Below are 15859 nucleotides of genomic sequence, written 5' to 3' on the forward strand. Positions count from 1 at the left end.
GTATAATGACGGTACCGAAACTTTCTGATCAGTTTTAGGGAATTCAATCACAATTGTAATTGGTATCATTACCGCATTCCTTCTGAATTCTTCCCCAATAAAAGCAACAAGATAATCTCTTAAACGAGGGAACTCAATAAAAGGCGTCCCTTCCCTCCAAGAGTTAAATAACAACGAATAAAAATAAAACACCTCAATAAGTAAATTGTACCGAAGATTACTTTTCCGATCCAAATTGGGGGGTCTTTTGTGCTCTATTATCAGAGCGCTAATAAATTTCATTTCATCTCCGCGGAGAGTCTTGGTAGGCTATTGCTTAAGTTTCATCAGACATCAAGATAAGGCATCAAATACTAGTGTCGACCTACATTAACAGTCTTCAAACGGGTCACAAGAGACACAATAGTATAGTGACAACTCAAACTTTGACCTAGCATTGTTAATGTTTATGATTACCTACCATATGATCAACCTAACAATATAATTTCTAGCTTATATACTCACGTAAACCATTCAATTTTGAATCAATACTAATCGCTTCACTTTGTCCCCAAACAATAAATGCATCTGATATTTTTATATACCTTTTATACCCACTTCTCGACAAAAGCTTCTTCCAGATATTTATCTCTAATTATTCCTATCCAAGACCAGAATCGAAATTATTCGCCTTATGCCAATATTAATAGTAAACCATATTCCTTCGTAGTGACAAGAGACTATCGTGGCGTGTTTTAACATGTATATTTCATGTAATGTCTCACGCTAATTGTAGTGAATGGAGGAATACAACAACTCCGCGACCGCTTCCGCGTCCTCCGTCTATTCAACTCAAAAGCCGTTTCGTCCTCTCTGACTGCTGTATCAATCATTCCTGAAGAGATCTTAACAAAGATTTGTTACAGTCAACGGGGTAAGGCGTGAATGTATTGAGCGAACACTTCCATTCCCTGATGAAATAAGCAATAAATCACGAAAGCTCTGGAAAAGATCTGTAGATATTACAATTTATGAGTCCCGATTTTACGATATTAGCTATAACTCTAAATTTTGTTGGAAGTACCTAGTTTGTAACGGCGGCTTTGTAGATAAATGAAATTGAGGAACATGTAGCTAAAGGTAATAGTTTGTATAATATTAATGCCTTTAGCAACTGCGTGGGAAAGTGCCCAAGAACGTAGTTTTGATTCCCCAATAAAACTTTCGACAAGTACTCCTCCGTTCCCGAAAGCGGAACGCGATCACATCAATCAAAAGCGAAACATAAACTATATTATCCAGGGGGATTAATTGAGGAACAACGTTGATCAATACATCAACACCCTTCTATTAGCGATTGAATTTGGCCAACTCTTCGGAGTCACGGGAACATAAATCATTGTGCAGACGGCTGGTTGCGGGAAGGGTGTCGGAAAAGTATCGCATCTTCTCTGGTCGCGGATTAGAAAACGAATGTCTACATAGACATACATATTATGTCACAAGATTTTGTGAATTACCCCATGCGAAATTCTTAAGTACTTTCTAGAATTTTCTATGAATAAAAGGAACTAAAGTAATAAGTAAAGCTAAAATTTCAGAAATATAATCAGTAAAGCAGCTCAATAATGCTTACCAAATCTATAAAAATGAAGAATTTTTCAGGTACAATGTCTTGTTGCATTTTCAGTAAAACAGAGCACAACTCCTATTTTTAGATGTAGAAGATCTCAACAAGCGGACTGAACTTTGCGCCGTCATCTGGTCGGATGCAACGAAAAAATCTTCGTCCAACTGCACTTCTTGAATATTTGAATGAGATACGGTCCGGCAGACTGCGATGGCCCAACCCGGATTTTTTTTGACGGCATATCTCAGCATTTGCATGCAACTGGGGTAAAACATGTAGCTTAAAAGAATAAAGCATGTTTTGGTGTAAACGACTTCTAAAATATGGAGGATTGTTTGTTATAATGTTAGGTTACTTCATAAATAAATTGTTTAACTATCAATCCTGCTTAGCAAATAAAAAAATGTATAGAATAGTCAAATTCCTTTCGAACAGTTAATTTCCCATAGAACGCAGCGTCCACCTTCGACAAATGTACTCTTTGTCGCTCCCCCATTTATTACCTCTACTCGTTTGTTTCACTTTATACCATTCGCGCCACTCTGTTCCTGCCTTATTGATCCCTCCCTCGCCAACAAATCTAAGGTAAAGAATGTTGTTGTTCGCACGCGGTACACGATCTACTCCCTGTTAGATTAATCCACATATTTTCATATTCCTGCCGCAGTAATCCTTCCAAGGAACGGGTGCTTAACGCGAGCAAATATTTGAGGGTTTAATGAAAATCTAAGGCAGCTGGAGCGCAGTTTTGTAAGTACAAACCTAAATGAATCACTGCTCCCCACTGCGCCTGTCGACACAGTTGGGCGATAAAATTCGTAATCGTCTAACTTCTGTTATGATTTAACGAACTGAATTCGGGGTCTCTTTGTGTTAATTATTGCATTCTTGCTTTGTTCAGCTCTGAGACGTGAAGAATCAACTCAGTAGATTTGTGTAAACCAGTATAAGGTTGTTTATTCTTCTTAATTACACGGTTAAAATACCTACGAGCGAAGGGGCCAGCCGTCGGCGATACTCTTTGCGCTTATTGTACAAAATGAAGGGAATCTTAGGAGCAATTTATGATGGAAATTGAAGAGAGTTATTTGTCTACTCAGAAGTCGGGGTAACTTTATTACGGCTTCTAGATAATAGGTAATATCGTTCAGTCAGAGCTTTATAAAATAAATTATCATATTTTACAATGTAATAGCGACTACTCTTCGAAGGAATTCGATTAAGGAGCTAACTTTATTTTTTACGATTCTTGTTCTATTTTGTTCTTGCTCCAGAATAAATGGGTGGCTACATTGATGCCTTCACTAAACTTGTTAAAACTTTGTTGGTTTATGTATTTAGGACTAGTTCCGAATTCTCGGTTGTGACAGTTTCAAAGTATGCTGCAGAACGCTCGAAGTTGTATATCTCCGGAGCTAAACCGTCTCCTGCTGAAAAGCTTTTGTCACTAGGAGTTAGGTTTCTTACTCGTAGCTCAGACTTTTATTGTTAAAAAGATTCTTTAAAACACATCCACACTTACTTGCACTCTGATTACACACCCACACAAAGTAATTTATTATTATTAATTTGTTTCTACCTCTGATTTTTTTTTATATGATACAGCTGACCTATTTAGTCTCCAATATAGCTTGATTAGAATGACAGCTGTCAAACGAATGTGACTAGTGCTGGGTATGTTTCGTACGGTTCACATAGATGTATCGATAAGTTTTCGAAAAAATGATATAAAAAAATGCACCCAATTTTTCTTCATATCTTTATTCATAAAAAATGACAATTATAATTTAAATTTAAAGACAGAAAAATTTAAAATTCATGTCAAGGATGTACAACCTAAGTCGTAGTCATTATCATCAGTGTTCTTCAGTGGTTTTTTCCTCTCGCTAGAGGGCGGTGGGCATCTCTTCTAGAGCAACGGTGCTATGAATACCCAAAAAATTACCGGTGATTGATTTCCGATGTTTGATTATTTAAGAATAGCTGTGCCNCTTGACTTAAATATGTTAAAAAATTTGATAGAAAAAAATTTGTTTAATATGTTAAAAAAATAGTTTTAATTTAATATGACATTTGTCGATATGTCCCATCACTAACATTTGTGTAACTCGAAATAACCTTGTAGAGACGTCGTTAATACTCTAGCTTGATTTTTATAATTTCGAATTACTACTTATTGGTGTAATTTAACGCTGCATTTACACGAAGTTAACATTTTTATTGGAAGCACTGTCGTCGAAAATATTGTTTGTAGGTGGTCAGACGTGAATTATTTCTTGTCCGCCAATATTTAGCTCTCATTGATCGCTACTACAAAGTTATGTCGTTACTTTTGATGGCAGCTGTCATTCTAATCAAGCTTTATTGGATAGACTATAGTGGCACCTGTCTCTAAAAAATACGATGCCAATACGATTGTCTATGTCATTTTATGCTCTATTGTGTATGTTAGTAAACCTCTTTTACTGTGGATAGAAATAAAAATAAATAATTTATTTTTAATTTAAGTTTAATCCTTCAAACAGATGCCCCAGTGTGCGCCCACATATCCCCTCAAGTCCTTGGCGCACAGATAGAAGAAGCGCTGCGCGTGCGCTGCTCGGTAACAGCCAACCCGCCAGATGTGACGTTTTTCTGGCAGTTCAATAATAGCGGGGAGAGCCTGGACGTCTCTCCTACGAAGTTTGGTAAGCTTTTTATACAATGTGTAAACATTATTAATGAGCAAAAATAAAATAGCTAGAAAATTGGTGTAATATTGTGCGCTTAACTAGGCTAGTGCTAAAGTTTTACGTCAGAAATAGACCCACGCCCAAAACGCCAGTTAAATCCAACTTCCCAGCCGAAATTGGACTACCAATAATAAATATATGGTAATTACCCCAAACGTTTCTGAATAATGTCTAATTTTGTACCAAAATACCAGTTTCCACGGTGCCGTTCGTGTGGCCCAAAGTATTTATTAGTAGACTAGCAAACGGCCCGTGTGGGCCAGGTAATTGAGGAAAGAAATCAACTGCTGGGCTTGGTGCCAAAAATTGGTGGTTAGATTTGCAAATCAATGGGTTAGCGAGCCATTTCAATGTATTTTGCAAGTTTTTTGGCAACGAAATAGCTGTTGTGTCGTGTGAAAAAGGGCACAGGTCAGACAATTAATGTGAAAACTTGCTTCTGAGTGACTTATATCTCAAAATGTGTATAAACTTCCAATACGTGCTATTTGCATACCTAAACGTTTGTCTGTTGAAACTACAAACTTTCTTGCAGTGAGTATCTATAAGTTTATTCATCGAATCAATATAGCCCGGTGAGCTATATGTTTCCATTAGCGAGTCAAGAGTTCTGTTGGATCAAATACGGAATCATCATGTTCATTTCATACAATCAAGTGGAGTTGAGCTTCAGTTTCAATGATATTGGTAGTAGGTACAAAGTGATTTCATACTACTTTTGTCCCGCCTGATAAACGAACTCAGTCGCGACAACCGACTCTTCAACCACGACGAGCTGTCAAAAATGTTATCTTTATCTATCTATCTATATAAATAAAAATGAATTGCTGTTCGTTAGTCTGAGTAAAACTCGAGAACGGCTGGGCCGATTGAGCTGATTTTGATTTTAAAATGTTTGTTGTAGTCCAGGGTAGGTCTAAACGGTCAAAATTTGCTTATTTACTGTCTTTAAGGCGGAACAGAGTTCGCTGGTTCAGCTGGTAATAATATTAAATAATATTAAAAAACTCATTTATTTTTGCAAATAGGCTTTTAAAAAGCGCTTTCAAACGTCCCAGTATTAACCCTACCACTGCTAGTGCTGAGAAGAAGCAGCGCAAGAAACTCAGTCACTATTGTCAGCCTCCTTTTCAAGGGTTTACAGTATTTAAAATACATAGTACGAACTAGAGTGTAGAGAGTACACATTAAACTTTCTATAGAGTGCAAACTTTGGACCGGTAGAGGACAAACTTGACCTTCATTGGTTGAGTTTTTTTATGGTGGTCAAGCTGTAGATCCTGGCTACACAGGAGTTGCAGCGGTGGGAACGAGAGATGGGAATATTTATTTAACTAGAGTGCTAATTTTGGGCAGGTACCGCAAACGGCAGCACCAGTGAGTTGAGCTACAAACCGCAGAGCGAGCGAGACTACGGCACTCTGAGCTGCCGAGGGACCAACTCGGTGGGCCGACAACTGGAGCCTTGCGTCTTCCAGATCGTTCCAGCAGGTGAGACTTTAAACTAAAAGCATCATCATCATTGTCATTTCAGCCATAAGACGTCCATTTCTGAACACAGGTCTCCCCCAATGATTTACAGATTTTAAATTCACCGACACCTTCCTGTTACTAGTGCTCATTTGTTATCAAATTATCATCTCATCTGATTAAAATATTTTTTTATGTCTCGACTTTTTGGGTAGGTTCCTTTCTCAGAACCTAAATAGTCGCTAAGACGACGAGTTGCTAAGGCGACTTACAGTTTGAAAATAACATTATCTTATCATTTTTGTGAAACATTAAAACAAACTTAGTTTTTAAAGCAATACGAGCCTATTTACTTTCTTTTTGATATTCCTTTAAGCTTAATATCTTAATTTACTGAGCCAAAGAGCTTTGACATCTAAATGGATAAAAGTTTATCTCTAGAGAGTTTGGTTTTTTCCGTGAATTTACGTTCGAGATAACCCTAAGCTTTAAAAAGTCGCAAGACCTTGGATATTACAGTTATTAATCCGCAGCACGGGTGACCCAATTAGTTCTACATTTCAACCCTTCCCTGCCTACACAAAAAAACGGATGACATCCATTATATTCTATCCATTATCGAGATGCGAAATTCCGCGATTCCATTCCGCATTCAATACAACAATGGCCTAGAAATTCTAAGTTCGAATAGCTTTTCAACTCGCGAACGAGCCAATAGAAGCACTCATACACACATGCATCTTAGGGTGCGTCTACATTCGTAGGCAGTGTCCCAAAATGCACATTGCACACACCTTATTCAATTTACCGCTCAAGCAAATCAAAAATGTACTCTGAGAATTATTGATAAACAGTGTGCCCAAAGATAAGAGACAATTTCGTAACGAATAATAAGTCCCTTACATAGGCACTAAAATCAGGCTAGTGCTTATTTGGGCCAGAATATGTAGGTAAGTTAGTAAGTGACAATAAATGATTGTCACTTACTAACAGATGATTTCGTGGAATTACGATTATGATTATGGCACATCTAAGTTAGAGCGTTAGTGAGAAATCTGATAATAATGTCACAATATTCGGTACGAAATAGGGCAGTAACTCCACTTCCAAGACAATCAAGTATTCGCGGTCGACAGTGTGAACAGAGCTTCATTCGGACGTGAATCATATACTAAAGTTGGTACATTTGAATCAACAACGGAGCAGAATTGCGCACGTTTTATAATTTCAGTATGCGGCTTCTGTCGCACAAGCCAAATCTCATAACTTTGCCGCCTGGATGTATATTGTCTAGATGAGCAAATAATGTTCAATACTGTATTACTGTAAAACCTGTTGATAAAGTACAATTAATGTAACGTCTGTCGTAAGGTTTTCATTTTAAATTGGTCTGTAAATGTTAATAAAATAATCACTAAGCAATTGAAAAGCTGTCGCGGCGTTGAGCGAGTGAGTGAACTTTAGGAAATAATTATTATTTTAAATCTTACATTATGGCCTATTTTTTCTGTCGTAACAACTCAGACCATGATGCCTGACATGATTCAGTCACACGCAGCACAACCCTAACAGTTACAGTTTTAGTTCAATTTCAGAGAGTTCAACTCAACACTAGATCTGGAACGTCACTTCTAAACGTTCATCTCCACTATTTCCCGAAACGGATCTTCGTTGCCGTCATTTCTGTCGCTTTATCTCCTTGACGCTGGCTGCAAGTGGAAATATGAGCTTGCTATACCGAGGTGCAACGAAATACGCCCCGACCGCCGCTTAATATCGCCGCAGTGTGTTATAACGTAGCTGGTATACTCCCCTCTAACCGGTATACCCCATGTTTCAGCTTAAATTAGGAAATTTGGTACACATAATTCTAATTCCCTCACGCACCCGGATTTACATAGATTAAATGTGCGTAACGCTCGACACATGCATAATAAGCATTTTTACCGCATTAGGGCGGTTTCGCACTACGTCCGATCCGGATCCGTCTAACTACGTCTAATCAAGAAAATTACTAAAGAAATCGGATCTAGAGCCTAAACTAGCATAGTAAACAGTTTTACAACGTCGGACCGCATTTTCACGGATTCAAATCGGACGTAGTGCGGAACCTTTCTATGTATTGTAAAAGTGACATAATGTGGAGAATTGCCTACCGATTTCAAATGAAGATCCTAGAAAATCTTTCAGGCTTCGAAAGACATTCATGAATATAATGGGACACTTCTCATCATTTTGTTACAATGTCGCACAATATTCGTCACGAATAATATGATCGTAATATTATTCATTATTATATTATATTACTAGCTGTGCCCGCGACTTCGTCCGCGTGGAATAATGACTTTGGGTAGGCACTTTTAATAATTTAGTCTAATTATTTTACAAATAGCTTTTGCCCGCGACTTCGTCCGCGGAGAAGTCGAAAACGTTCTCATACGATTTTTAAATGTTTTTAACGTTATTATCTAAATGTTTGAATACTTATAAAATATAAAAATCTTAAAGGTTAAATAAACATGAAAATATTTTTTTCTTATATTTTATGAATATGCAGCTCGGCCTTTGATCCGGTGAAAGTTACTCGGTGGTATTATCTTTTTACTACGAAATCGAAAACTACACCTACCGCAGTATTATTGGTAAACTTTTTTTTATTTTCCTACGGGTGCTAGAATCACCAAGCTTCTAGCATGCCACTGGCCGTGGGAGAAGGAGCTTTTCCTCAAGACTACTCCCACGACCTCAAGGGCCTCCACCAAAACTCTCGCGCGAAAATGAGTTTTTGTATAATATACAGCGCTAGCAGGTGCCCGCGGCATGACCGTCATGCATTACTATGCATTGTTAGGCGAGCGCACGCAACGGGCACCCACTCCGAGGTTAAGTGGAGGCCCCTAGAGTATGATAGTCTGTAACATGACATGATTGTAAAAAAAATGCACTAATGAGTAGGTAATTAATATCAACTTTGAAGCAAATCACCACTAAAATAACTTTCTACCCCTTTTTAACATAGTTAGTGTTTCGTATTTTAGTGAAATGCACCCCGCATTTCACTAAAATACGAAACACATCTTCCATTAATTCTGTTATAGAATGCTTATGCGAAATTTGAAGTAGATTGAACGAAGGAATCCCGTTATCCCATACAAACTTTGCCACCCCTTTTTACCTCCTTAGGGGTAGAATTTTGGAAAATCCTTTCTTATCAGATACTTACGTCTTACAAAGAACACACCGTTCAAGTTTCAGGTCTCTACGATCAGCGATTTAGGCTGTGCGTGCATTGATCCATCAGTGGCGCGCGCAGTACTTGATCATTATTTTGCTGCGATGATATTTTAAAACTGCGATATCTCCTAAGATATTTATTGAAATCGAATGGTGTAAAGGCCAAGTATGTTTAAAATTAAATACTTGTGATGAATAACTTATTTATTTGGATAAGGATTAATATCATGTTTATGAAAAAACCTCCGCAAATAATGCATTAATATAAAACAGATTTCTTTTTGCATAAAAAGGGTTACTATGAGCCAACCTTAAAAGATAGACAAATACTATCGCGGACTTTTTTTTAGAACTTTTAAAGGGGAACAATCCTGTCATACATGATTTTTGCGAAACTTTAAACGCAGCGTCAGCTCTCAAAAGGAAAAAAATCACTGATTTGAAACATTCTTCATTGGTGCTCCGCTCCTATTGGTCTTAGCGTGATGATTGTATAGCCTAAAGCCTTCAGGAACTAACGGGCTATCCAACACAAAAATAATTTTTCAAATCGGTCCAGTAGTTCCTGAGATTAGCGCGTTCAACCAAACAAACAAACAAACAAACTCTTCAGCTTTATAATATTAGTATAGATATAATAATTAATTATATTAATAAAATTATATTATTATATTATATCGTATTCAATAGGAATATGATCACGAATATTTTGATATCAGATTTATTCACGACTATAAGCCTTTTCCTAGCAGGTAGGTACTTAATGCCTTTTTAAATGCTATAAAATCACAAATTTTCTTTCTCACTTTTACTCTTACTCTGATGTCTAAGATGTTTATTTCTCAAAACGGTTTACTTTTTAATTTATATAAGTAACGATCTCTCAGTCTGGACAGGAGACTAGACGGCTTATCAAGTGAGCTCAAGCGTAAAATCAAAATAGTGGAATTCGCGTGTAAATTCAAATTAGTTCTTATTTGGTGCACCTAAGGACACTACCAAGGACAAGATGATAAATGTTTTCAGTGCAAAAGATCTTATTCATTTTGGGTATCGTAAAGTTATAGGTCAGAACATCTCTTCTCTCGATGCTCACAGATAGCTGGATAGCTGATATTAATATTTTAATTTTTCTTTGTCGCTCTTTTGGACATAAATCTTGCTTTAATTTTGCTTCAATAATTTCTGAGAATCATAATTTTAGTTCATTAACTCTTTACTGCAGCAGCACAACCTTCTCTAATTTACACTCCCTACAGGGGCCAAAAATCCGAGCTGATGTTCGCATATTTTGTCGTCTTTTACGTCGTCCAAGTGAAGAGTTGAAGTGGTCCGAAACACGGTTATACGTAGCAAAACTTAACTATCTTAATTAAACATCTAACACCTGTACATCTTTGTCATACAGCCAGGCCCACAGCTCCCCGGAACTGCTCCCTCCAAGCGGGCAACAACAGCATAGAGGGCGCTGGTTGGCTGCGCGTGCGCTGCGTGGCTGGCTACGACGGCGGTCTTCCGCAGACGTTCATACTGGAGGCACTGGACCCCATCACTGGGAAGACGCGCTTCAATGGGAGTGTCAATGATACGGGTAAGTTAGCACCAGAACGTTTTTGTTATACAGCCAGGCCAACAGCTCCCCGGAACTGCTCCCTCCAAGCGGGAAAGAACAGTATATAGGGCGCTGGCTGGCTATGATGGCGATCTTCCGCAAACGTTCATACTAGAGGCACTGGATCCCATCACTGGGAAGACGCGCTTCAATGGGAGTGTCAATGATACGGGTAAGTTAGCTCCAGAACGTCTTTGTCACACAGCCAGGCCAACAACTCCCCGGAACTGCTCTCTTCAAGCGGGAAACATCAGCATAGAGGGCTCCAGCTAGCAGCGCGTGCGCTGTGTATGACGGTGGTCTTCCGCAGCCGTTCATACTGGAGGCGCTGCGTATGACAGTGGTCTTCCGCAGACGTTCATACTGGAGGCGCTGCGTATGGCAGTGGTCTTCCGCAGACGTTCATACTGGAGGCGCTGCGTATGACGGTGGTCTTCCACAGATGTTCATACTGGAGGCGCTGGATCCCATCACTGGGAAGACGTGATTCAATGGTCAATTCAATGTCAATGACACTGTTAAGCTAAATCTGCCATTAATTCCTTCGGTAATAACATTCTCAGCCTCATTTGCACCACCTTAAATTTAACCGCAATTATTAACTATAACCGGTTTTTTTTTGTATGGGGTTTGACAGACTTTTGAAGTTTGTTAAAGATAAAGTAAGTTGGTGTAACCCAGGCTGTGTCCCCACAAAAATAAACTTGTTGCCCTATAACCGTCAATTCTTCATTCCAACTACCATACTGTCAATACTAATGTCACTTATTGAATGTTATGTCATTATTAGTGATAGTGACTAGTCCACTTTATGTTAAAAAATGTTTTTCCCAGATTTTCACTTAGCAGCTTTTAAGGATACGGCTTTTTGATGAACGGCTTTACAAGTATTATTAATAAAGTTGTCCAATAAGTTCTAGACTTCGCCATAAGTCTTGATAACGTTACTAAACGAAGTTACGAAGTTTTGAGAGCTTACAAATTTAATTTTGGTAACATGTACTACTACCAGTTATAAATTGAGCTGATTGGTGATTTCTGTTCTGTGTCAGTTAGTGAATATTGTTAAAATTGTTTTAAAGATTATTAATTGTTTGTTTTTTTATTTGTTAATTTATTTAATTATTACTTAATTACTATTTTACGTGTGATCTTTTTTCGCCTGAAACACAGGTTTTTAACCTAGTTCAGGCTACAAAAGACTATTGAAATATATGTAAACTCTAGCATAATAAGTTCTTATAATGTTCTTATTTTGATGAATAAATTACTATTATTATTATTATTATTTTTATGATCTCAGCCTTTGCAATTACAGACTGTATTTGCTAGTCAATGTACAAACACTTTCTTATTTTATTAGAATAATGCGATTTCGACATCGCTCCCTAATTTTTAAGTGACCCCTATTGTAACACATAACAGGAATTTTGTTATCACAGGGGTCACTTAAAAATTAGGGATTTATGGTGAAAACGGGCATAAGATTCACAAGACCAGTTCTTTCGACAATATTGTCTCGCTGTTATTAATTCCAATATCCCTCTCCTAGATGGCGTAGCCACCTTCAAACTGGATCTGGCTCAACTGTCATCGGTGGGAGACGGAGACAGTACCACTTTCAACCTGCTCATCTACGCCAGGAATCTTAAAGGAGAATCTGAGAAGACACTGCTCGAGAATATTGCTTTCAATGATGCTGCTAGAAGAACAGGTAAGAATAATAACAATTTGTTTTCATCGAATGTTGCATTATCAGCGAGGAAAAAAACCAGTTCCTTGTTCAAGCATTTCTTTTTCCTAAAAATTATCGTCTTTAATATTTATTAATCTATCATCACTCATTATTTACAAAAATGCTGTAAGTATGAAACCATCAATCCCTATTTTCAAACAGTAACGGTGACTCGACTCTCTTCCAGAATCATTGTACAATTCAATACAGTAAGCTCAATCCATAAAATTGAAACACCCTTTTTAAGTATTGCTATTAATCATATTATTATGATCCTTAATGCTTTTGCTTTATACTCAAAAATAAATTTATGAATAAGAATTCATCTTTTAAATTAGTTTTGTATAAGACCACCACATAGTTTCGCCAAACGAAGTGCTCTTGTTTGTTTCATAAAAGGCTAAACTGACTAGACTCATTTGAAGCTTTACATTTTCAGCATCATATTATCAATGCAATAATTTAAAAACAATAAAACCTACCGCATCCACTTCCATTGTAAATAAGCTGAGCAATATAAATGATTAATAAATAACGTTGAAACATCTTTCAAACTGTTATACCGATTCCCATAATGAAAGAAGCGTTCGGATCTTCTCTAATTGAAGTCAAATTAGTGACTTAGCAAAATACCTTACGTAATTTATGAAATATTCTGTTTCTTTAATCTCATACTCACAAATTCTTTGTAGGTCTTTTCATCTCAAAATCGATCGTATTATAAAAACAATTTTATTGGAATTCGTAATTGAAATACTGCACAGCCAGATCTAGGCAGCTTTTGGTACTAAAAGCATACATTAAAAAGTTAGTGGCCAGCTGCTATAATATTATAAAAATGTTATCTCTCGCAAATTGATTGAAATTCTCTTTTACGTATTTCGACGTAAATTGTCTAAATAGCGATCTTAATTAATAATATTGGACAAAATTTTGATCAAAGGACATTTTCTGGTAAAATAACGCTCAAGCCTCCCCAAGAACACACAACATGGGAAGGATTGACATGGACTAAGAGTCCTTCTCATGATGACATTTTCTAATTTCTAATTTCAAACCTCAAAATGATGAAGAAAAGACCATGACATTACATTTACTCCATGATTTTTTGTCCCAACAGACGGCAAAGGTGCCATTGGTGGCATCACCCTGGGTGTGGTCGTAGCAGCGATTCTTGGGGCAGTTCTTGCAGCAGGGGGCATTGCCTTAGCAGCACTTTGTGCAAGAAGACGACGCTCCCAGCCGCCACATAAGCACCCCCCAGGGGATATGCTGGAGCTGAGCGATGGGGGGAGAAGATACGTAGTGGCCTACACCATCAAACCCTCGCCCGATTTGAAAACGCCGGATCCTCAGCCTGATATACTGAATGCACCAGGTAAGTTCTTGAAACCATAGGACATGTTTTATTATTTGCCATTTTATTTGTGTTCATCAATAAATTTTTCTTTATTTGTCTAGATGCTGACAATCAAACGGTACAGCCATTGTCGGTGGAAGCTGAAGAGTGGCCTAGTATAAAAGAAGTAAGAGGTGAGTGATCCTACCATCTCTTTTACGGTAGCCCATGAATCTCATCGGTTCACTCATCGATATTTTACTATTTTTATATTTTCTATGTAAGTCGTTTATAGAGGTTCTTGTAGCTGCCAGAAAAATATCCGTTCATTATTTTCGGAGCTTTCTCTCTAAGGATCTACAACGACTTTAAAGTAGCATCTTCTTTCCAGGAGACTGGACTAAAACTGGAGCAGTATTTTCAGCAGAAGATTTAGCTCTACTTGACTCTACTGGACGGCCTCAACAGGTGTGTATTACAACTTATAACTGGTTCTTAGATTCACCGATAGTTTTCAGTAAAATATTTTTACAAATGAACTCCTTTTTTCCATCAACAGCTCACACCAGGCAGTGACATAGAGCCAAGCAGTAGGCAAGAAGACGTTCTAAATCAGAATATGAACACCCTAGGAAATAATTTTAGGCCTAACTACGCTATGAGCAACAGCCCCACATTAGGGAGTCCCAATTTTGTCTGTCCCAATGGAAATGTAGGGACTTTTGGAAGTCAGAACCTAACTCTAAGTGGACCCACGTTAAGTTCTGGGAGTATTGCAACTTCTACGCTACACAGAACTAAGGGTAAAGGTAATGCTAGAAGAAGAGAGCATGTTCTTGCAGAAAATTTACCAGGACCTGAAAGTTGTGTGTGAAAATTACACTCACCCAATTCCTTTGCAACAGGATAACTAAAAAGATGTTCCGATGTACATTTTTGTATGCGCCTAGCGAATTTTTTAAACAATTTTACAAAAAAGAGGTCCACAGTTATAGGAGTATGGACTTAAGAACAATTACTGCTTAATAATGATTAATGAGATAAATTCTTTATAAAATACAACATAATATTAATGTTGTGTATCTTGGATTGTATTTCCCGCCTTTGTGTATGACATTAGTAACCGTGATAGAATAATTTTAGTAATTATTATTATTCAATCTACGAATCTTGATTTGTCGGTCTAATCTTTGCTCAAAAGACTGTAAATATTTTATAGGGAATCGTATTTTTTCAAAGAGTGTCCAGTCTCATAAATAAATTATTATTTCAGCTAACCAAAACTGCTAGAGTGACCCTCTTGTCTCAATAGTAAATTGTAAATGTACTTTGTAAATTGTATGCGAAGCTTTGTAGAAATTCCTATTTGTTTTTAAAAAAAATCGGTTGTGTAACTGTACATATAAATAGATCTATAACCAAAGATGTATAGTTGGTCGTAAGATGGTAGTGTAAGGCTTTTGTTGTCTTTGTTTATGTGGAAGAATGTATAGGTCATGTAAATACTCATTACTATAAATGTATAGGAGACAATTTTAGAAACACACATTGATATATTATGGCGTCGGCTTAAACGTTTACTCGTGAACTTTTATGACTGGTGATGTAAAAATAAAATATTGTTTCTAAAATTGTGTGTCTATAGGTAGTGCCATTTTATATTTAAAACTGTAAATGTTTCCATTTTGTGTTAATTCTATATTATAGAGTTTAATGAAAGTATGGGTTAGTATGGAAACATTCGACCGAACTGTTGTAGATGTCAATAATTCTCCGTTGTCCTAACGATCTGATACGGTAATTTTATATTAATAAAATAAAAAATAATGATTTTTAACACGTGATCGTTTCATTTTCATTTCTTAACTTAGTAGAGATTGTAAAAGACAAAAACCAACCGAATTGAGAACCTCCGTCTTTTGTTGACGTCGGTTAAAAATACGAGAAGATACAAGGAAATAAGTTAAAACAAAATAACAAGTGAATTAAAGGAACAAACAAATCTTCAACATTCAGTACAAAGGCCAGTCTAGACAATCAGAAAATATTTTCACGCTGCCCAAAACTTGTTTTACACGATCCCAAATATAGGCCAAAGTTATCCAACCTAAGACATAAAACCTTTATG

General features: G+C 37.0%; 1 protein-coding gene across 1 annotated transcript in view; it reads left to right on the top strand.

The window, feature by feature from the left end:
* The window catches only part of LOC114355827 (hemicentin-1), a gene marked incomplete at its 5' end in the record, with an annotated part of 59098 nt that extends 43670 nt beyond the window's left edge, over positions 1 to 15428 (top strand). The window contains 8 exons of the mRNA XM_028308851.1: positions 4135 to 4296; positions 5698 to 5832; positions 10454 to 10636; positions 12210 to 12371; positions 13513 to 13770; positions 13854 to 13925; positions 14123 to 14199; positions 14291 to 15428. Of these exons, the coding sequence (XP_028164652.1) occupies positions 4135 to 4296; positions 5698 to 5832; positions 10454 to 10636; positions 12210 to 12371; positions 13513 to 13770; positions 13854 to 13925; positions 14123 to 14199; positions 14291 to 14605 (1364 nt within the window). The remainder of the gene's footprint in view (positions 1 to 4134; positions 4297 to 5697; positions 5833 to 10453; positions 10637 to 12209; positions 12372 to 13512; positions 13771 to 13853; positions 13926 to 14122; positions 14200 to 14290) is intronic.
* Positions 15429 to 15859: the final 431 nt, after the last annotated feature.

This window comes from Ostrinia furnacalis, unplaced genomic scaffold (genome assembly GCF_004193835.3).
Source record: "Ostrinia furnacalis isolate ACB-3 unplaced genomic scaffold, ASM419383v2 OfSCF2566, whole genome shotgun sequence".
In the NCBI taxonomy this organism is placed as follows: Eukaryota; Metazoa; Arthropoda; class Insecta; order Lepidoptera; family Crambidae; genus Ostrinia; species Ostrinia furnacalis.